This window comes from Nicrophorus vespilloides, unplaced genomic scaffold (genome assembly GCF_001412225.1).
Source record: "Nicrophorus vespilloides isolate i.1.1-1 unplaced genomic scaffold, Nicve_v1.0, whole genome shotgun sequence".
Classification (NCBI taxonomy): Eukaryota; Metazoa; Arthropoda; class Insecta; order Coleoptera; family Silphidae; genus Nicrophorus; species Nicrophorus vespilloides.
The window spans coordinates 1-22,763 of record NW_017100023.1 but is presented as its reverse complement, the minus strand read 5'-3'; the positions used below and the strand labels follow the sequence as shown (position 1 = coordinate 22,763).

The 22,763-nt window shown below is 30.0% G+C and overlaps 3 protein-coding genes and 1 long non-coding RNA gene across 6 annotated transcripts; 1 reads left to right on the top strand and 3 right to left on the bottom strand.

The window, feature by feature from the left end:
- The first annotated feature begins 8,336 nt into the window (after window positions 1-8,336).
- On the top strand, window positions 8,337-15,905 carry LOC108566674. Its single transcript, XR_001891216.1, has 3 exons — window positions 8,337-8,411; window positions 12,877-13,110; window positions 15,845-15,905. It is a non-coding gene; the product is annotated as an uncharacterized LOC108566674 (long non-coding RNA).
- Window positions 15,906-16,210: 305 nt separating this feature from the next.
- Window positions 16,211-17,515, bottom strand: LOC108566671 (ketimine reductase mu-crystallin). Its single transcript, XM_017926658.1, has 5 exons — window positions 17,072-17,515; window positions 16,852-17,019; window positions 16,599-16,797; window positions 16,331-16,543; window positions 16,211-16,272 (listed from the first exon to the last, which is right to left on the bottom strand). The coding sequence occupies exons 1-5, from the start codon at window positions 17,384-17,386 to the stop codon at window positions 16,211-16,213; spliced, it is 957 nt and encodes a 318-aa protein (XP_017782147.1). The 5' UTR covers window positions 17,387-17,515.
- A 129-nt stretch (window positions 17,516-17,644) lies between these two features.
- On the bottom strand, window positions 17,645-19,018 carry LOC108566675 (26S proteasome non-ATPase regulatory subunit 6). The gene is made up of 2 exons (XM_017926662.1): window positions 18,771-19,018; window positions 17,645-18,714 (listed from the first exon to the last, which is right to left on the bottom strand). Exons 1-2 carry the CDS (start codon window positions 18,913-18,915, stop codon window positions 17,690-17,692), a joined length of 1,170 nt encoding a protein of 389 aa, XP_017782151.1. The 5' UTR covers window positions 18,916-19,018; the 3' UTR covers window positions 17,645-17,689.
- Window positions 19,019-19,899: 881 nt separating this feature from the next.
- On the bottom strand, window positions 19,900-22,637 carry LOC108566672. 3 transcript variants are annotated; one of them, XM_017926661.1, is made up of 4 exons: window positions 22,459-22,637; window positions 20,374-21,513; window positions 20,138-20,321; window positions 19,900-20,079 (listed from the first exon to the last, which is right to left on the bottom strand). In XM_017926661.1, exons 1-4 carry the CDS (start codon window positions 22,504-22,506, stop codon window positions 19,931-19,933), a joined length of 1,521 nt encoding a protein of 506 aa, XP_017782150.1. In that variant the 5' UTR covers window positions 22,507-22,637; the 3' UTR covers window positions 19,900-19,930. The 3 variants fall into 3 exon arrangements, with proteins under 3 accessions (XP_017782150.1, XP_017782148.1, XP_017782149.1); XM_017926659.1 differs by lacking the exon at window positions 22,459-22,637 and adding an exon at window positions 21,571-22,194; XM_017926660.1 differs by lacking the exon at window positions 22,459-22,637 and adding an exon at window positions 22,015-22,194.
- Between the last annotated feature and the right edge of the window lie 126 nt (window positions 22,638-22,763).

Sequence of the window (22,763 nt, the reverse complement as noted above, 5' to 3'; positions counted from 1 at the left end):
AAAATACGAGAAGATTACGCCCGTCCCGTGGGACGTGTGTGAGTACGTGTCGATAATGCACGTTCCTTTCTGCGTTTCGGTGAGATTTAATTACAGAATGATCTTTGCAGATCGCAAAACCCTTGGCAAGACTCGACTGAGAGGTCGCGCACGTTCCGCCCTTTTCATTCCCATTTTTATGTTCGTGTCCTGCAAAAATTGCCGCTCAGCGATGAATGCAAACAGAAACACGTACGTGTTTTGCAAATAAAATATACATAACGGACAAACGAAGTTGAACTTAAAAATAAATAAAAAATACACAATTGTCCTTAGGCAACAAAACGCATGACCACGTTTATATTCAAATTAAACATAAACTTTTGTGTGTAATAGTTCTACCAATATATTTGCTTGAAACCGGACTAATCGAGATTTTTAAAACTGCATGAAGATAATTAGCATACATTAAAATTTTGATTTTACAAATTTCACAATGTGATAAGTAAAATTCTTAAAATATACAAAATTACTTATAAATTTTATTAAATTTTATATAGTTTTAGCTTTAATGTAAATATTTGATTATGAAACAAGTTTTAGTAGAGATATTCGCCAAATTGTGAAGACATTTAACTTTTTAATATTTAGATTTTTTTCTATAAATTACGCAAAAATCTTGAGCGTCTCTAATATGTATCTAAAGTTAGTATAAACTCTAAAGTTTTGAAGATTTTAAATGAATATTTAATGAACTTTTCACAGTTTTCCAGACATTTTATAAAAATTGAAGTCTTTGGAAACTTAATGAAAGTTTAATTTTAAAAAATTACTACGTAAAACCCATTGCGGTTATGAACATGGATACAAAATTAGCATATTCTATATAGTTTTAATTTTAATATAAATAAATGGTTATGAAACTAGTTTTAGTAGTTTTAGAGACATTTGCAAAATTGTGAAGTTATTTAAGATTTTATTATTTCGATTTTTTTTCAATAAATTAGGCAAAAATCTTGAGCGTCTCAAATATGTATCTAAACTTAGTATAAACTCTAAAATTTGAAGATTTTAAAAGAATATTCAATGAACTTTTCATACTTTTCGAGACATTTTATAAAAATTTAAGACTTTGGAAACTTAATGAAACTTTAATTTTAAAAATTTACTACGTAAAACCCATTGCGGTTACGAACATGGATACAAATTTAACATATTCTATATAGTTTTAGTTTTAATATAAATACATGGTTATGAAACTAATTTTAGTAGATTTCGAGATATTCGCCAAATTGTGAAGACATTTTAATATTTCGATTTTCTCAATGTAAATGTAAACTTAGTATAATATCTAAAATTTGAAGATTTTACATAAATATTTAATGCACTTTTTATAGTTTTCGAAATGGAGACTTGGTTGCAACAGTGAATATAAAATTAATATATTTTAATAATTTAATTTTTCCATTCTAAAATTTCTTGAACTTGTAAACTTTAATACAAACCTAAATACTAAACATTTCCATTTACTGGCATTTCTTTTCCATTATTACTTTATATTTATGTAAATGCATTTCTCGAGATTCATAGAAAATAATGTTGAATGCGATCCTGGTATAAGGATGTACTCAAATACCCGTATATCGTGAAAACATGCATGCATTTCTATTCGTTCCCTTGTTATTCCACTTCACTAGAACATCCAATATACATGCAACGTCTGCAAATCCAATTATATTATATTTTATTCCTTACAAAAGATCTTTCTTGCTTTATTTTTAATTGATTTCCTGCCACAAACATATTTTTGAATGAATCATACAATCTTTGTATTAAAAGTCTGCAAAAATATTATTTTTTCATTAATTTACTATAAATTTTAATTAATTTCTGCAAAAGACACATTTCTAAATAAACAAGACAAATTTGGATGAATGACTGAAAAATACGTTTTCAATATCTTATTTGATAGGTTTTCATAATACTGAAATCCTTTTAACTAAAATTTCATATGAAATTTGAAACTTTGAAATTAATAATAATGTTAACGTGAATGTCGCCTCCGCTTTTAACTTCACCTGAGATTAGGGGTTGCGAATATCAAAGGAGGTTGAAATACCAGAGGCAGGTGAATGACGACACAGCTGTTACCTGGGCAACTGAATTTACGCGTGAATTGATTCGCTCAATTTTCGGAATTCCCGACCTCAAAACCTCAACACTAACTTCATTCCAAGCCGATAATTAATAAGATTTTTTTTGTGACGGACTTCTCGATCTACATCATCACGAGTGAATTGAATTATGCAGGGAAATTATGCAGATATGTACGAAATGAAATTACAGCGCTCACGACAACAGTGGCTAAACCTATTACGTCAACGAGCGAAACCCGTCAAGTTCAATAGTCCCGAGCTGAAAGTAATACGTAACAAGGAGATCCGACTCGAATAAATAAAGAAGAGTGAGTGGAAAAATTGGTCGGAAAGTGGATTTCTGATGAAGTGGATTTCTATTTAGGATATCTTTAATTATCGTGTCGGATCGATCGGAGTTCGGGCGCCAATCGAATCAAACGCTTCGTCGTGTCCGCAAAAGTCAACTGTGTCTGTTTTGCAAAAGTTTCTTCGCGAGGAGGAAACGAATTGATAGAAATTCGCCTTCCGCATTTCCATCGACTCACTTACAAATTCGCAGCATGTTTGTGCTACAATACTGAAAACCACGGCTTTGTGAATTATTCATATGTTTACAAATGATGTAAGCACCAGCATGTATAGAAACAAGGATCTGCACATCCTCTCGAAACCGGCTACAGCAGTTATATATACAATTCAATGTCTGTTTAGTAATTTTAATCATATACAATACAATTTCGAAATTAACAATTTCACTATTATTTTAATTGTAAATTTACATATTTGTTTTTGAAACTACCAAATGCAAATTTCATTATTGAATTGCAAAAAAACGTATATAATATGATCATTTTAGCTGTAATTAGATAAAGTCATTACGTAAAATCTATTTTAGTTAGGAATGTGAAGATAAACTTGACATATTTAGTAAAGTTTTAGCTTTAATATACATTTTTATTGTTGACTCTAACTTATACAGTTTTTCAATTATTCGCTAAAATGTGAAGAAGTATTTTTTTAATTTTTAATTTACAATTTTAGAAATAAATTAAAATATTTAATTGGATTAAAATCCAGCAGTTATTTACACAATTCAATTTGGAAATTAACATTTTCACTATTATTGTAAATTTACATATTTGTTTATAAAATTACCAAATGTAAATTTCATTATTGAATTGCAAAAAAACGTATATTTTTATTAAAATATTTGATAATATGATCATTTTAGCTGTAATTAGATATTATAAAAATTATTTTATAAAATTTGAAGTCTCTGCAAACTTAACTAATTAAAGTTTCAACTTTAAAACGTCATTACGTAAAATCTATTGTGGTTAGGAATGTGAAGATAAACTTGACATATTTAGTAAAGTTTTAGCTTTAATATACATTTTTATTGTTGACTCTAACTTATCTAGTTTTTCAATTATTCGCTATAATGTGAAGAAGATTTTTTTTTTTAATTTATTTCTAAAATTGTAAATTAAAATATTTAATTCGATTGAAATCCAGCAGTTATTTACATAATTCAATTTCGAATTTACTGCTTTTAGGAAGTATAATTTTGTTCCCAATTACATAAATTACGCAATACTATTTTAGAAACATTTTCAAAATTGTGAAGACATTTAACATTTTAATATTTCGAATTTTCCAATGAAAAATCGTTAACGTTTCAAATATGTTTGTAAACTTAGGATAAACTCTAAATTTCGAAGATTTTAAATGAACTTTTCGTAGTTTTCGAGACATTTTATAAAAATTGAAGAATTTAGGAAATTTAATGAAAGTTTAATTTGAAAAATTCACTACGTAGTAGTTTTAGTAGGTTTAGAGACATTTGCAAAATTGTGAAGACATTTATCCTTTTAATATTTCGATTTTTTCAATAAATTACGCAACAATCTTGAGCGTCTCAAATATTAATTAAAATCCAGCAGTTATTTACATAATTCAATTTCGAAATTAACATTTTCACTATCATTTAGAATACTGAATTATGCCCAAAAAACGTAGTTTTTCATATAAATATTTGTTGTAGAAAATTGAAGTTTTGTACTGCATTTCTGAAAATATGAAACAAGTTATTTTTACCACTTCCAAAACTTTTGATCTAAAAATTTAAAATAAGCTGCAATTATATATTGTAAATCATTCTCTTTATACTGTTTTACAAATTAAATTAATTAAAACTTTATAATTCTAATTAACTATTTTTTTAAAAAACTGAAAATTTTATTTTTGAGAAAGATTTACACAAAATTCGTAGACTTCATATACATTACAGTAAATCAAGTTTACTTCGTATAATCTTAGCTTCAATTTGCATATTTACTGTTAAATCTACCTTTTATTATCTTCCTGAAATTTAAGATCTAAAGTTACTGCTTTTACGAAGGATCATTTTGTTCCCAATTACATAAATTACGCAATACTATTGATTAGTACAGTCAACCCTCTTATAACGCGGTGACTGCGTACCGCGTTATATGGAAATCGCGCTATAAGAAACTCGGATTTAACCGTACTAACCAGGCTAATTCGTAGCGTGTTCTATGGAAACCGTCCACCGCGTTGTATGGAAACCGCGCTATAAGAAACTCGGAATTAGTACAAATCACATCATTCATACCGCGTTATATCGAGACCAATAAATACAAAAGACAAAATAAATTATAAATTATTTTTATTGAATTGAACTAAAGAGTTCATATAAGGATTGATAAAAAAAATGAAACAAGAACTAAACTAAAAGACTGTTTTTCAACAAAAACAATGAAGACTTGTAAAATTATGTAATCTTTCAACACCCATCCTCGCTGTCAGATATGAGTCGCCTAACTCGTCTTCTTTTAATGGGCAAAATGTCTTCATCACTTAGTTCATTTTCACATTGGTTTTCGATTGTAGCTTTTTTTTCTAACTTCACTAAAACCTCTCTATAGGGAGTTAAGCAATTTCTTAACTCTCTTTTAAACTTTTCGCTGCGCACCGTTGAACGATCAGTTTGAATGAAATGAAGTTCTAATTCTTTAACCAAATTTAGCCCTTTTTTCACATCTTGTAAATCGAGATTTGGAACCCATTCCTTTTCCTTATTTTCGTTTACCATTGCATTTGAGGTGCATTCATCAATTAATTCCATCAGTTCTTCCTCATCTAAAGTTTCTTCCCCGAGTACTAGTTCTCTTACATCCTGATGGTTTACTGCAAATTCTTCATCGCTTAAACGAGAAGCAATGTTTACTATTTCTGTAACTGGGAGTGAAATTGTAGATTCATCTTGTATTGCTTGAACCATTTGAGGTAAAAGAGGTTTCCTGATGAGACGGTTCTAATACAATCTAAAATAGAAAATTTCATCCACACTTGAGTTTATTTTCACTGTTTTCTAATCTGTCGAAAATGGTTTGGAAAAGTTGGCGTGTGTAGTACATTTTTAAAGTTTGAATGACTCCTTGATCCAAAGGTTGTATTAATGACGTGCAGTTAGGAGGAAAGAAGACAATTTAACTTATGGGAAACTTATGTTGAACGGAAACCGCGCTGTAAGAGTACCGTGTTATAGGAATTTCAGTTCCGCGTTATATGGAAACCGCGTTATAGGAGGTATGACTGTAATTATTCAATATGTAAAGAAACGTATTCTTTCATAAACTTTATTAATACACTTTGATTTTTTTTTTAAGTAGCAATAACTTAAAAACCTTTCATTGCAACTTTCCATACAACAGAATTGTTCTCCCCCCAGAAAAGTCTATAAAACTAAACGCTTTTACCCAGCGAAATGCCCCAAGCATGATAACTTAATGTATTTGGCGTTTATTGCTCAGCGCTGGTCTTGCATTTTACGAAGAACATTACACATTTAATCTGTATATTATGCAAGGACGCTGATAAAGCAGTTGTGCATTCGTTGTGCGTGGAATATTTACTACATATTTACGAACTTTGTTATTTACAAAAAAAAAATAACAACCGTGTAATTAGAGATGAAATTGCAAATGAAAATTGCAAACTCATTTAAGTAATAATTCAAAGTTTTTTTTTTTTAAACTTTTTGAAAAAAATAAAAGACAATATTTAGATCGCAGCAGGTTAATTGAATGCTCTCTCGAGAAGCAAGTTTAGAAACATGGCTCGATGCAAAGTTTCATATATAATTTGCATCTCGCTACAAACTTTTGGCAACATATGCAAATAGGAAGAAAACAAGACTTTATGACATTTTCATAATGTAATATTTATCATATGTGATGCTTGCATAACGTAAATTAAAGAAATTACCGTATTTTTGGAACAATAAAAAAAAAACTTTAAAAATTTAATAAATTGAAAACTCAATTTTAAACAAATTTTTATAATACAAAAACAAATAATTCGATTATAATAATTTCAAGTAATTATTTATAAATGTTGGATGAATGTACAAAACTTTATTGATTTAATTTTTAATTAATTTTATGTACGATAAAGTTGTGTAATGTAAATGTTAAAATTTTGATGTTTGCCTAAAGCCATTGTAATTTAATGAAACGTAGTTCATTAGTGCGGTTCCATTACAGCGAAATGAATTTCACTTCTGCACGGACGGTTTTTAATTGTTCGTGAATCCGAATGGAACAAAAAAAATATGATTATTGTCGTTTTTTTCACAATTTTATTTGTCTGCATATAATTCTATAATTTAATACATTTTCTTCTTTAATTGAAACTTAATATTTTAAGTTCATTTTATTTAATTACAATTATATTTTTAATGTAATTAATGTAATTCTCAATGTAATTATGTAATTTTATATAATAATATGTATTTCTAACGTTTCACCATCATATTTAAATAATTAAGAAAAAATATATTTCTTTTTGTAATTAGTTTTTTTTTTCATATAAATTGAAATAAATTTATATGAAATATGATATTTTCTATATGAAGACGTGTAACATCATTGAAATTGCATACCTGAAGACAGATCCTGTTTATACGCGATGCATACGTGAATAATCTAAAAATCAATGTTTGAAACTGGAGAGTCCCGACCGGGATGGCTTTCATGCATCGTTCCATCATCACCCACGACAGTAAAGGAACACTTACCAGTGCATCCAAGAGCAGTAGTAGGTAGTGTGCTTCCAAGGTTTCCTAGTTACGATCATAAATTCATTTAACATGTATTTTTTATTTGAAATAAGATCATGGCACTCTCCTAAAGTACAGATGATTCATTTCAGTAATAACTTTTTATAACATTACATAAATTTCATGTAATAAAAACACAATTTATATTACAACATAGCTGAAATGTTAAATGAATTTATCAATTAATGTTTATTAAAAAAAATATATATATAAATAAATAATCTAATCCATTCCCATTTTCAATATTTTGTCCCATTTTAGTCAACTTTGAACGTAATTAGTCCTGTCTGTTTATTAATTAATTTTCTAGAATAAATTTTATTAAATTTATCAATTGAATCATCAATATAATTCAATATAATTGAATCATAAAACTAAACTTATTTAACAAAATGTACACAAATAATAGTGAAATAATCAAACTTAGCAAAATTCTAATCTAATTAATTGCATCACCATATGTTATTTTGGTACAGTTCATCCGTTTGTTTAGTATACAGTAGAACTTCCGCAAGTAAATGATCGCTCGGACATAATAGATGTTTCTAGCTTTGCGTAATTTCCTTCGTTGGAACTTACTCAAACTCATATTACCGGCGATGGCTTTAATGATCATTCCTGTACAATTTGACTGTAGAAATGAGACCAACATTTGTTACATCATTATTTATATCATTTAAAAAATAATACTCAGAAGAAACCTCAAAAGAAAAGTTTCAAAAGTGAATTATATAATTGAATCATAAAACTAAACTTATTTAACAAAATGTACACAAATAATTTTGAGCAAATCCATAAACTGAATATTAAATGCAACAACGAGAAACAATAAAACAAATCCAAAAATTGAAATTTGGATAATTATTTAAAAAAAAAGATGTGGTTGCAATTAAGAAAAATTCGATTAAAGTTGTGAACAAAATTAAACTGTAATTGAGTTTGTTGCATTATAAATTTTGAATGCGCTCTATAAATATATGCGAGCGCGATAAATTGCATTTGGAACGATATTGAGTTTTTCGCACTGCGATGAAGAACAAAAAAACAAATCAAACAGATAATGTTGTTGATAAATCCTAAATTTAGAAGCGATCCATTCATTGTCACATTATAATGCAAAATCCTAAACTGCAGAAATCCCAGAATTTATGGTAAGACCTCCGAAAATCGCAGCGATTCCCGTGCCACAAATCTATTCTATATATATATTATGTAAACGTACGGTGTGTAAACACGCTGTTTTGGGTTTAATCAATGTAATTGTCTCATTGGATAAACTACCGATGACATCGTTGCATTTCATTCATTCGAGGTCAATTTGACCTTTTCATTTATAGTTGCGCTTTCTTCCCTTACTGCATTTTTGCAAAACATAGATGTGGAAGTTCTTAAGATATTAACAACTTAACAATAAATTATAACTTTCAGGTGAGAAAGCATCGCATTATTTTATGATTTGTGATAAAACTATTTGTTTACAATGTTCAAAGCATATTTGAATTTGATCTTTTCTAATTTTATATCTGATATTTTTATGTTGATTCGTCAATGAATTATATAAGTTTGAAGGCTTGCTATTTTTTTATTTTTTCTTATTCTTTCTTATTATGCGGTTGTAAAGTCCTCGATTAGTCCGGTTTCAAACAGATATTGGCAAAGTTACGAGGCATTACTGTACCATCCAAAATTTCATGTTCAGATCAATTAAATAAAAATTCTTCAATTTTTATTACGCGTCGCAATTTTTTAATCAGAACAGTTGAAGTGGAAACGACGTGCGATCCCATTTCTAGCACTGGACCATCATCATCCATTCCTAAGACGAGACCTCAGAATTACCCGACCCGACATGTTTGGCCCAAATAGAGCATTACCGTCTGATTGAAATCCCGATCCACGGCTTCTCTTATACGTTTTATTTCCTTTCTTTTTTTTTTCTTCTTTTACTCCGTCTATACAGCCTTTCAGCTTGAAACGCCATCATTCCGACGATCATCAATTCGGATATTGATGTGGCTTTTTCACTGTTTTTTTTTCTTCGTCCATATTTTCTTCGCAATATTCTTTAGCAATAACTTTCCTATTTTTTTTTGTTGTTATTCACAAACAGTCATAAATCATTCTGCAATTCTCACATAATATATGAAATATATTTGAATACAGATATTGAATTACATTCAGAGTAACAGTTTACTATTTGTTACGAAGTTTCGTATTGTACGAATTTATGATGCAACTACAAAAAAAAGTTCTATATTATTTATATCAAGTTGGCATTTGTTGGCAACGATCCATCAGCTTTCGTTATATCATTATAAACTTTCATTTTTATAATTATATAACTATATATTAATATTTTTCTAATCAAACAAGAAATTAATTTTAAAAAAGTTGATAAAACTTATAAATGATTATAAAATAAACTGATTAAGCTGTGTGAAAAACGTACAGTTCACGCAAGTATTCACGTAGTATTCAATTATAACGCACGTTTTCATACAGGTGTTCTATTAAAACGCATGTGTTCACACGTATATTTACGCAGTTTTTCAATTAAAACGCAGGTGTTCACACATGTATTTACGCAGTTGTTCAATTAAAACGCAGGTGTTCAATTAAAACACAGGTGTCCTTACATGTATTTACGCAGGTGTTCACACATGTATTTACGCAGTTCTTGAATTAAAATGCAGGTGTTCACACATGCATTTACGCAGGTTTTCAATTAAAACGCAGGTGTTTATGAACGCAGGTGTTCAATTAAAACGCAGGTGTTCACACATGTATAACGCAGGTGTTCAATATAAACGCAGGTGTTCAATTAAAACGCAAGTGTTCACAGAGATCTTTACGCAATTTTTAACATCACATGTGAAATATTTTTACAAGTCACATACGATTATTTTTAGAAACAGGGAAGGTGTCAAGATTATATTTTTTTGTTAAAGGGAGACGTAGTAACATAAAGTTTGGAAACCACTGGCTTAAAGTATAACATTAATGTACGAGCAGTAAAACTCGTAATATAAACTTGCTTCCGTTTTTTTTATGTATACTTTCGCATTAGCAGGATTTGCAGGAAACCATTATTCTCTTCACACGATTTTTAAAATATTTCATTACAAATTCCAAAGGTAAATAATAAAATATTAACATAATTAAATTACATCTGAATGGAACATATTGAGTATGCAGAGGTTTAGCTTTACTTCATAAATCTGGATTGTTAAGATGCGAAAGCGCATCATACATCATTCGGTATTAATTGTTCGGAGGATCGGAGTTTCGTAATTCAAACACACACACACACTACATGCGGTCTCTTTGTGTCCAAACGTGTGCGTTCGTTCTTGCATCGTGTTTACCAAAAGCACAAACAGACGCGTTTAATATTGCTCGGCTTTGTACTTTGGACAAGTTAATCAATGCATCAAAACTAATCCAGTCATATCCTGAACATAATCGAGTTTCAATCTTAAATCCACATAAAAAGCGTTGAACACTTTCCTATACTTTATTCATTTTAAAATACGAAACTTTTGTAAATTAATGAACTTTATGTATCAATTTGAACAGTGTTTTATGTAATTTTACGATTTTGTCATAAAATCATTAATTTTTTACATAAAAATTTATGTAATTTTTATATTTTAATACAAATACTAAACAAACGTTTATAAATTAATGAAATTATCTAATCAAAAATTGAATTTTATAATTACAATCTAGCATTTAGTAAATATAATTGACACAAAATTAATATTTTATTTTATAAAATACAAAAGAAACTAATGAAAATTTTCTAAATTCAATACTGATATTACAAAAAACCAATTACAAAGTTATTCAATGCATACTGGAACTAAATCAATTATTTATATGTAATCTACAGAAAGCATGAAAAATAAAATATGTATAAAAGTTTTGAAGCGTTTAATTTTTTTTTGAGAAAACATGAATAAAAGTTGTTGCAAATGCTTAAAATTAATGTTAATGTGCAAATTATAAAGCTAATATTTGTCCCAAACGATTATATTTACTATATTTACAAAAAGTATAATTTATATTTCGAAAATTATAATTGTAAATTAAAAAATTTTAAACACTGACAAAAATATATTATTTTTTTCATAATGAAAAAAATAAATCATATAATTTATTAATTTGAATAGAATTAAGTTTATAAATGTTATATAAACAAAATATATTTATTTACGCAAGTGTTCAATTAAAACTCAGGTATTCACGCAGGTGTTCAATTCAAATACATGAGTTCACGCAGGTGTTCATGCAGGTGTTTAATTCAAATACATATGTTCTCGCAGGTGTTCAATTAATACGTAGGTATTCATGCAGGTGTTCAATTAAAACGCAGGTGTTCATGCGGGTGTACACACAGGTGTTCAATTAATACGTAGGTATTCATGCAGGTGTCCAATTCAAATACATGTGTTCACGCAGGTGTTCAATTAATACGTAGGAGTTCATGCAGGTGTTCAATTAAAACGCAGGTGTTCATGCAAAAAAATCGATGCAAAATAACTTAATAAATCAATAGATTTTTCTAAAGAATATCAAATTAAACTTGTCTGGTTTATCGAAACTTTGTACTGATATTACGCACAAACAATTAAGAAGTTGTCTATACACATCGTATAGTCGAGCTAATCGATTTTCTATTTGTAATAGAAAACTTTGTTTTGTTCTTGAAAATGTTTACATCTAAATTCATTTTTCATATTGCTTTTTTTATGAAAAAAACAAAAAGCATGACTGAAACTTAATGCTGATACTATAACATAACCATTTGCGAGACGTTTGTAATTTATCATATTAGTGATGTATTATATTACTGTGTTCGTGGATATGATAAATGTTCTATATTATAGAAATTTATTTCGTAGTTGATATAATAGTAAATAAAATTTATTTTATATAATGTTAGTAAATATATACTTAATTATATATACATAATAATACCTTTATTATATAATTTTTTTATTGTTAATTTCCAAATTCGCTTTAAGTCTTTTATAAAATATATAATTTTTGAACTTAAAGTGTAAACTTCAACTATATTAATAATTAAAAGGACATTTATAATTGAATGCATTTTTTTTTTCAAACAAACTTGTAAAATTGTCAATAATTCTCAATTTCTCGAAATCTCGTGTATTCGTTTGTAAAAGGCGATGTTAATCTTGGAATGACCAAAACTTCTTTAAGCAGATTTTACGAATGCAAACTAACACTCTATTCAATTTCGTTTTGCGCAACAACAACAAAAAACTTGAATCACGATTGAAGTTAAATAAATAAAAAGTAAATAAAAGTTAATTCTCGACCCGGACGCACATTTTTATAATTTTTTTTTCCCTCTCATTCGACCCACATCTCTAGCAAATTGAAACGTCCCAACCGTTAAGTGGATCGGAATTAATCCGCCTCTGGCACCGATTTATAGCCGAAGAAAAATCGGGATAAAAAGGTTATTGCTACTTTAGATTTAGTTTTATAGTTTTTCGAAATCAAATAGTTTAATTTAAAAAATATGTATGTATAATAATCAAGTGGTTTTGATTGATCAATGAAATTGTTTTCTCTCTTACCTGGTAGTTCCGGGGATGTATGTTCTCCGAGGCTTCAGCTACGATTTTCCGCAAATTCTGGGCGACGGACGTGTGCGGCGTGTAGATGTTCACCGTTCCCCAGCGTCAGGGTGCACTGACTAGGCGCCGGGACGCCGATCCTGCTTTTCGAACCCCCACCCTTTGCAGGACGACCGACCCGAGCCTCGGTAAAGGAGCAGCAGGACAAGACACCGGGGTCTAATTTAAACGTGGAAAAAAGGTAACCTGATTGCACACAAAACTTTTACTAATAGCAAAAACAAAACCGTATTGAACATTATTGATTAAAACTGCTAAAAAAACTCACTTCGAATTCTATTTGATGTCGCTTCAAACTTTAATAAGATGTCACTTTGTTTATGATAACATCAAAGCGTATCCATGACAACATTTCCTACAGCCATCTTCTATTACAATAATTCTACCAAATGACATCCATTGAATATTTGACGTTTAAGAAAAGTTAAGCAAGGATTTACATTTAGGTTTGGTGATCCGTACCCATTAGCATTGCGCTTTAGTAGAATGGTAGGAATTAACTAAAGCATCAATGTTTAATTCACGTTTCTAAATTACAATTTCGAAGGTAAAGGAATCTTAATGTAATTAAACAAAACCCGCATTTACAAGAACTTAAAATTAGTTTAATCTCATCACTTGTCTAATAAGACAAGATTTTAAGAATAAATGATAAGTTTTGTGTTTCAAGTTTTAGTTTCATATTTATTTCAAATTATTAAGTAATAATTAAAAAAAAAATATTTAATTAAATATAAAAGTTCTTACTAATCGCATCTTTGAAAAATAAAACAAAACTGTGTAGATTTATTGATTAAAATTGTTTCAAAAAAACTCACTTGAAGTTTCAAATTCAAAACTTTAATAAGATGTCACTTTGTTTATGATAACATCAAAACATTTCCATGACAACATTTACAATAGCCATCTTCTATTAAATGACATCCATTAAATATTTGACGTTTTACAAAAGTTAAGCAACGACTTACATTAAGTTTGGTAATCCGTATCTATTACTATTGTGCTTTAGTAAAATGGAATAAATCAACTAAAGCATTAAGCTTTAACTAAGATAATAAGGATTCACTTCCTAAATTACAAGTTCAAAGGTAAAGGAATCTTAATGTAATTTTATTATTATGTAATAATAAAAAAAAAACTATATTTAACTTTGTTTATGATAACATCAAAACGTTTCCATGACAACAAATATTTCCTTTAGGCATCTTCTATTTATATAATTGACATCCAAATGACATCCATTGAATATTTGACGTTTTACAAAAGTTAAGCAACGATTTTCATTAGGTTTGGTGATCCGCATCTATTACCATTGCGCTTTAGTAAAATGGAAGTGAGCAACTAAAGCATGAAGATTTCACTTAGGGAATGAGGATTTACGTTCCTAAATTTCAATTTAGAAGGTAAATAAATCTTAATGTAATTAAACAAACATCGCTTTATGATAACTTAAAATTTGTTTAATCTCGTCATTTGTCTAATAAGAAAAGATTTCAAGAACAAATGTTAACTTTTAAGTTTTAATTTCTATATTTATTTCAAATTATTATGTAATAATAAGAAAACTTTAATAAGATGTCACTTTGTTTATGATGATATCAAAACGTTTCCATGACAACATTTCCTTCAGCCATTTTCCATTAAAATAATTTTACCAAATGACATCCATTAAATATTTGACGTTTTACAAAAGTTAAGCAAGGATTTTCATTAGGTTTGGTGATCCGTATCTATTACAATTGTGCTTTAGTAGAATGGTAGGAATCAACTAAAGCATCAAGGTTTAACTCAAAGAACGAGGATTCACGTTTCTAAATTACAATTTCACAGGTAAGGAAATCTTAATGTAATTAAACAAACCCCGCATTTACAAGAACTTAAAGATGACAAGATTTTAAGAAAAAAAAACATATTATGTAACAATATTTCGTTTAGAAAACTAAATATTTAAATAGTTAATTAAATTAAAAAAAAATCTCGTATTCTTCATGATTTGTTTTTTTTATATTTTATCAGCTGAAATTTTAAGGATTCAGTTGAAACATGATTAAATTAATGAAGCTGTACGTTTTCGACGAAATTGAATAAACCCTTTCATACATTATTAAAGCAATTTTTATATTGCAGAGATTTATATACAAAAAAAGTAATTTAATTGAAAATTTCATAGTTTTATTTCAATTTCATTTAAATTATTTTTATTTCAGATAAATAATGGAAATAAATTTAATGATATGAAAAGCTTAAACAGTAAATATGAATATTTGATTTCATACACTAGAATGACTGTGGCATTCCATCTAAACTATATTAGTTATTAATAGACCAGTAATAATAATAATAATAATACTATATACATGTTTATTAACACATCGAGAAAATGGATTAAATTCACGTCGTTGATTTCGAATTCGCGTATGAAATTCGTGTTATTAGCTGTGTCATATGCAGATTTCAAGTGACCTGATTTCTATAAATATATTTATTTATTTTCTCATAACTCTCCTGATTACGTCCTACGGGTGCTATGAAACATAAATTTGAATAAATCAAATATGTATATAGATTATTGATTCCCACTATTTCTTCAACTAGAAAAGATGATATATTTTTTTCATTTTTGGTTTCTTTTCGTTGACCTTCCCAACTTTTTACGGAATTCTCAATGCAGTATAATATACTTTTCCGTTTGGCCAAAGTCCAACCAACTCTGCATCCTTTTGTCTTTGATACTGTAACATCCAGGTACGCATAATTCAACATGAACTAAATTTTCTGTATTTTTCTTGCTTTTTATTTTAATTTCTTCTTCAAATGGAAATGGAATGCAGATATGAATTTTTAAATATAGCAAAAAGAAAATTCGCTTTCCACCAAGTGTTCAAACAAAAATTTTCATGCTATTTGTTTTTCAGCTCGGATCCTGGGCGTTATTGAAATACGGTCTTATTACGCAAAAGCAAACAGATGGAGTAGTCATACATTATAAATTGTGTAGAAATACTTTCACGTGTTTCGTTTAGTTTCTTTGCAATTAATGGTTTATTATAGTTTTTTTTATTCATGTATAGATTTTAATGAACTTCAAATTAACTGTAGTCTGTTGTCAATAACAACAACAAAAGTGTCAACTCTTATAACCAAAAATAGTAACCGTCTCTTCCACCATAATTAAACTCATTTGTTTACTGTGTTTCTATGTAAATATTTTGTTTTAAATAATTTGTTATAAATAAAAAGTATATCAATAATTGAAATTTGTTTATTTTCAAGAAAACAATTTAATTTTTGCAATGTTTATCGTAAATCATGCGGGCCATGGCGCAATCCTCGACGGCCATTCCTGAAAGAAAAATTTGTAAAACACTCGTTCTTTGTAAATAATAATTATTCCTCTTTACCCAAACTTTGAAATATCGTTACTTTCGATGGATGAGGGTTCCGCGTTTTACCATTAACCAAATCTCCAACTTCGCACTCAAATTTAAATCCTTTGTCGAGTAAACCGGCCAATTCAGTATTCGCTCCAGACCAATAATCTACGTAAATATTAGCATCTTTGTAAATGTCTTCATCCAACTCGCAGTAATGACACCCGGTGCTTGCTCCAACAGCTGAAATCACCATGGTTACACCATAGAAACAATACGATCGTTCGCATTCAAATACCGTTTATGTGTACACCGTCTTTAAGCCAATCACGTTTCAGAATCGGCGAAGGCGCTGAAGTCGCCGTTACTATGACATCAGCATTTTCAACGCATTCTTGCGCGCTGGAAGCGTATTTGAAAACGTCCATCTTCAATTCGGAGTTTAAATCATCCGCCAGTTTTTTAGCTTTATTAACTGAATGATTCCAAATTCTCACCTACAAAACGAAATATTATATAAAATGGTTTAATTATTATTGTTATTATTTTACTTCGGAGAAGTTGAAGAAATGTTGGAAAGCGAGCGCGTGGCTTTTGCCTTGAACTCCGGCTCCTAAGATAGCCAAAACTGTTTTCTGTTTACCATCGTGAAGATACTTTGTGGCAACGGCTGAAGCGGCTGCGGTTCTCCAAGTTGTTATTGCAGTTGCAGCCACAATCTACAACGACTTTAATTAGAATTAATCCAAGTGATGATTAAGGAGAAAGTACAGCTTTTAAAGCGCCTGTAGTTTCATCGAACATAGCAATGTTTGCCAAAATGTTAGCCATCGGTTTCGGTAATTTTTCATTGCCATCGGCAACTGTAACTAATTTACATGCCAAAGCTCCGAATTTGCTATCCTCCAAGTGTCCAGGCATTGTTAACAACATTGTTTGGGTTTTTTCAACCGTGGTGTAGGTGCGAGGATTTTGAAATACCCGCCCTTGAGAAACTCTGCTCATTGAAGCCTCAACGGCTGCCAACGTCGAATCCCAATCCAGCAAGGATTCCACGCGATTCTCATCCACGAAAACCACATTCATTTTACTATTATTTTTAACACAAAACTGGAAAAAATATCAAGAAACTACGTGACCTATCTACATTACACACACTAATCGCACTGATTATTTACTGCTTAAGTATTTTAAGGTCATCTACAATAATACCAACATTAGAGACGAGACAGGACCGTAACGAAGTCAAGTTACTTATTATGAAAAATATTTAATAAATGTGTAGAAAGATATACAATAAATAGCGTGGATTACAGTAGTTTTATTTAATTTCAAAAAGACAAATATAATTCACAATTTTTATTTGAGAAATACATGTTAAAAAATACTTTAAATATTAATAACTCTAGATAATTTCTGAACGCGATTCAACAGTAAATCTCCTTGCTTTATGACAGAGTTGAATTGTGCGTTCTTCAGGTCGGGTCTGTTGGTTTCGACGATTCCGTAGACTCGATCGATTTTACAGTGCAGCCTACCAGAGGCGATGAAAGTCGATAGTTCTTGATCGATGAATTCCTTGCTGACACCGAAAGCTTCAGCCATGTACTGCAGTGTTAAAGACCTATAAGATTCCAGTAGCTGTGTGTACGCAAGGATGCGCATCTCGCGCACGTAGAATCTGTAATGCGGATGAAGCAGGTAATCCTTGCGAAGGACCTCCTCGACTTCAGCAAGATTAGTGAAGAAGTCCGCGTATTGGCAATTGTACAAAGAGAACAAGTAATCTTTAACGAAAGCCTCAGAATGCAGCACTTCCAGAATCTCCGATCCTTTAACAACCTTATCCCTCAATTGGTTCCTCGGCAGACTGATTACAGACACGTAAACTGTGTAACGGACGAAGGTCTTGTAATCCATGAGCTCATAGGACGTGAATGTGCTGATTGTATCCAAGAACATGGTGGCAGCAGTCTTGAAGTCCCTGATGGACATGCTGTAAACACCCTGATATACTTTTAATCTGTTCCTACGATCCCAATCTCCTCCCTCCTCAATCAGGATTTTAGCTTTGTCAATATTTCTTGTAATAATGTCATGGTCCATGAAGAACAACCCAATACGGATCATGTGAAATATGATATCCAATCTATGACCCAGGGATACTGTCTTATCGTAAGCCTGACGGAAGGTGGTGATTGCATTATCCTTGTCTCCAATTCTACTGTAGAATTCAGCCTTCCGCAGATACGCCTCACGCACCTCCATCTCACCCAGATTCTTCTCTGCATCTTCAATAGTCTCATCCAATTTTTTGACAGTTACTGTGTTCTTTTCCTGCATTTGTTTCAAGTAGGCTGAATCCAGTTTCCATCCCGCTTCACGACACACAATCTCATACCATGGGGCCATTTCTAATTGGAAACAGCATTAATATACATACATCAAATAATAATTATAACTTATTTACCATCCTTTTTAATAGCATCAGAAATTGTCTGATGTATGTTGCGGTTGTTCTTGAAATCAGGGAGGCTCAGCAAGAAGAGGCATTGTGCCAACTCCAAGTTGGGGTTCTTCTCCAGACCTTGGTCTTCCAAATTCTCCAAAGGCATTTCAACTTCTGCTTATAATTTTCTCAGAAAACTAAAACTTCGGGGACTCGCACCAAAACAACATAAACTGCACTGTCAGACTGTCAAAAGAATGTCAAGTAAGAAAACTCAGCATTTTCGGTAGTTTCAAAACTCCTCACAGATGGCACTAATACATTATAAATTTAATTTCTAAGTTTATCCTTCTTAAAGCCACAAAAATTAACATAAGTAATAACTCTGTAACACCTAAATTAAATAAAAGAATCTTAAAACCGAACCTTCTAAGAACCAGCAAGATCAAATATTTAAGATAAAAATACATCAGTAAATAATAAGTTAAAATTTTAATTTATAAATAATTAAAGAACATTTTACAACGTTTTAACTCATATACTTAAAATTGGTAATAATTAGTCCATAAATAAGTTTTTTAATTAACAAAATTAAACTGTAAATTAATTTACAAGATTCACGCTAGATGGAGCGTTGATCTAATATTCAATCATGAACACTACAGTTACTATCAGCTCAAACTATGAATGAGAGCTAGTTATCAAAATACTATTGAGTAGCGCCAATTTTAGTTAATTAGAAGTCTGTATTAAGGCTCTAATTAAGAAGTCATCATTGGAACAGCGCAGAAAGTGCTGAACTATAACCTTTGTACAAACGCTCATAGATGGCTAAAAATATGATATTTTTAGTACAGACGCAAAAAATGAATTAATTTGCGTCACCATATTATAAATTATAATTATTAATTAAGGGCTTATCTATAAATGACTATTAAATTAATTATTAGCACTACAATTAAATAGTTTAAAGATTAATTAGGTAATTTTCCATAAAGTTCTGAACGTTTGTAAGTTGCTGTGCTATGACATTTTTCGGTATGTTTTTAAAGCAAGATGATTTTCAAATTTTAATTATTTGTTTTTCAAGAATTTCAGCGAGAATTATTCAGGTGGAATGAGTAGACAAAGTAAAATATTATTGTGAAAATAAATAACAAAACATTTAATAATATTAAGGATTAATAGGTAAATTCTTTGAGCATCAAGGAAATATTGTTGGCAGTTTCATTGAGGATACCTTGACTAGCCTCCACATTTGGTTGTTCTTGACTTACAGTTAAAGACATCTGCAGTTTGTTGTTATAATTGGTAAAAGTAAATCCGAATCCTGAAATTCAATTCGTATTTATTAAGAAAGTAACATTATGATAATGACTGTAATTTACCAGACGTTGAGACTTTCGGGAAGAATATAACTTTATCTAATAATTTATCTCCGTTGAAAAGTTGCAGAGCTGGACCACCTTCAATATTGAAAATCTTTCCGCTATAGTTGTAATTTTTAAGTATTAATCGTCCTATCGGCGTTGGTAAATTTTCGATGAATGTTTCTGTTGATACAGCATTAAACTAAAAGTAACATAATTGAATAATTGTATGATTCGTTTAATGATTAACTTACTGGAATTTCATAAGAAGTTATGATTCTTTCCAAAGCGGCCCCAGTTTTATCCAAACGTTGTTTCCAACTACATTTAGTATCAATTGGTATGTTTAACAAAGTACCAGCAAATCTTCCTCCAAAGACATAAGATTTTCGGTTCTCGAAGAGTCTAACAGTTCTATCAACGTCCGTCAATTTCGGATATCCACATCCGATCTTTTTGGGAATTTTTAAAATTTTGTTAGCTTCCATGTAATTGCTTATAGCCGCGCCAAAAGCAGTTAAGACCACTTGTTGGAAAGATGTATTAGTATTCTTGCAGATGACATCGATGATTGGTAGAAGATGGTACGTTTTATACACTATATTTGTCTTGTACGATTTAGAAACATTGAAGATGTTCGGTTTCTCGTAATTGATGTTGAGTTTGTTGATTCGCTTCACGCTGCCAATTCTTTTAGCTTCGATCTCTAATTTCTTTCGCATCTCCTGCGCCGCGACGTCTTTCAAAGGATTTAGTTTATAAAGGATGTTGCTGACCAAATTGTACATGACCGTTCCATCGGCAATGCAATGGTGCAACCTTATAAACAAGTAATACTTTCCGTCTGCCCCGATCGAAGCAATTTTCATGTCCCAATTGAATCTTCCGTCTGCAGGTAAATCGGCGTTGTTGCATTCCTGAAGAAAGTCGTTCAAACTCTCCGAATTCACTTTGCTTATAACTTTCCGCACATCCAAATTGTGACGTTTCAAGTACAAATACCCGAAACACGAGGCTCGAATCGTTAAGAGTTTGTCGTAACACTCCTTAGACCAAACTGTTTTCAATACATGATCCACGATTTCATCGAAGAAAACATCAAATTTCTTAAAGCTTTCGATGCAATGCAATTCGTTAATTGCGTTCGGCAACGTTCGAACCGATATTAGATGCGGTAGAGTGCAATAACCGTCCAAAAGACCCAAATAATCCAATCCGTGTTTTTTCTTAAGCGCAACATCCACCAGTTTGCGGATTAGCATGAAGACTAACAGAAGAGGTAGAGTGAAAAGCATTATTGCAGGTGTTAGAAAATAGCTCGGGAGATTCACCATAAACCAATATTTTTTCTTCGAGGCGTCTTCAGGTAACTTCAAGCGTTTTCTGATCATAAACTGGAATTCGCTATAATCAGTTACATCTTAACAACAATTCGTCACATCGTGTCTTACCTCCACTGTTAAATATTGAAAAAACGCAAATTTGAAGAAATCGTACATTTTTCTGCATAAGAATCTGCATGTTTAAGACAAAATAATCACAAAGAAAAATAAGAAGTTACAAATTAAATTAACAACAACATTATTTGATATTTGCATTACAAAATTAATTAAGTTTAAGCATAAAATTGATGCTTATTAAGATTGCGAAGATTGCATGACAATTTTTTCGTTTGATTACATTATTGAAGTACGTATAGAAGAAATTCATTATTTATTAAATTTAATGGATTTAATGCATTGTTGTAAATTGTATGTCTTTAGTTAAACATTTCGATTTATGCGATTTCCTTGATAATATACAATTAATTGGGAGCGTGAGCGTTTTCTGATCATAAACTGGAATTCGCTATTATCAGTTACATCTTAACAGCAATTCCTCACATCGTGTCTTACCTCCACTGTCAAATATTGACAAAACGCAAAGTCGAAGAAATCGTACATTTTTCTGCATAAGAATCTGCATGTTTAAGAGAAAATAATCACAAAGAAAAATGAGAAGTTTGACAAATTAAATTAACAACAACATTATTTGATATTTGCATTACAAAATTAATTAAATTAACATAAAATTGATGCTTATTAAGATTGCGAAGATTGCATGACAAATTTTTCGTTTGATTACATTATTGAAGTACGTATAGAAGAAATTCATTATTTATTAAATTTAATCGATTTAATGCATTGTTGTAAATTGTATGTCTTTAGTTAAACATTTCGATTTATGCGATTTCCTTGATAATATACAATTAATTGGGAGCGTGAGCGTTTTCTGATAATAAACTGGAATTCGCTATTATCAGTAACATCTTAACAGCAATTCTTCACATTGTGTCTTACCTCCACTGTCAAATATTGACAAAAAGCAAATTTGAAGAAATCGTACATTTTTCTGCATAAAAATCTTCATGTTTAAGACAAAATAATCACAACGAAAAATGAGAAGTTACAAATTAAATTAACAACAACATTATTTGATATTTGCATTACAAAATTAATTAAGTTTAAGCATAAAATTGATGCTTATTAAGATTAAGAAGATTGCATGACAATTTTTTCGTTTGATTACATTATTGAAGTACGTATAGTAGAAATTCATTATTTATTAAATTTAATGGATTTAATGCATTGTTGTAAATTGTATG

Coding starts and splice junctions, on each gene's coding strand:
- LOC108566672 (XM_017926661.1), bottom strand. CDS start 22,506: ATGTACGATTTCTTCAAATTTGCTTTTTGTCAATATTTGACAGTGGAG. Junction 21,514..22,458: donor GTCAATATTTGACAGTGGAG/GTAAGACACAAT, acceptor AGCGAATTCCAG/TTTATGATCAGAAAACGCTT. Junction 20,080..20,137: donor CCCGAAAGTCTCAACGTCTG/GTAAATTACAGT, acceptor ATTGAATTTCAG/GATTCGGATTTACTTTTACC.
- LOC108566671 (XM_017926658.1), bottom strand. CDS start 17,386: ATGAATGTGGTTTTCGTGGATGAGAATCGCGTGGAATCCTTGCTGGAT. Junction 17,020..17,071: donor CTACAGGCGCTTTAAAAGCT/GTACTTTCTCCT, acceptor AAGTCGTTGTAG/ATTGTGGCTGCAACTGCAAT. Junction 16,798..16,851: donor ATTTCTTCAACTTCTCCGAA/GTAAAATAATAA, acceptor TTCGTTTTGTAG/GTGAGAATTTGGAATCATTC.
- LOC108566675 (XM_017926662.1), bottom strand. CDS start 18,915: ATGCCTTTGGAGAATTTGGAAGACCAAGGTCTGGAGAAGAACCCCAAC. Junction 18,715..18,770: donor TGATGCTATTAAAAAGGATG/GTAAATAAGTTA, acceptor GTTTCCAATTAG/AAATGGCCCCATGGTATGAG.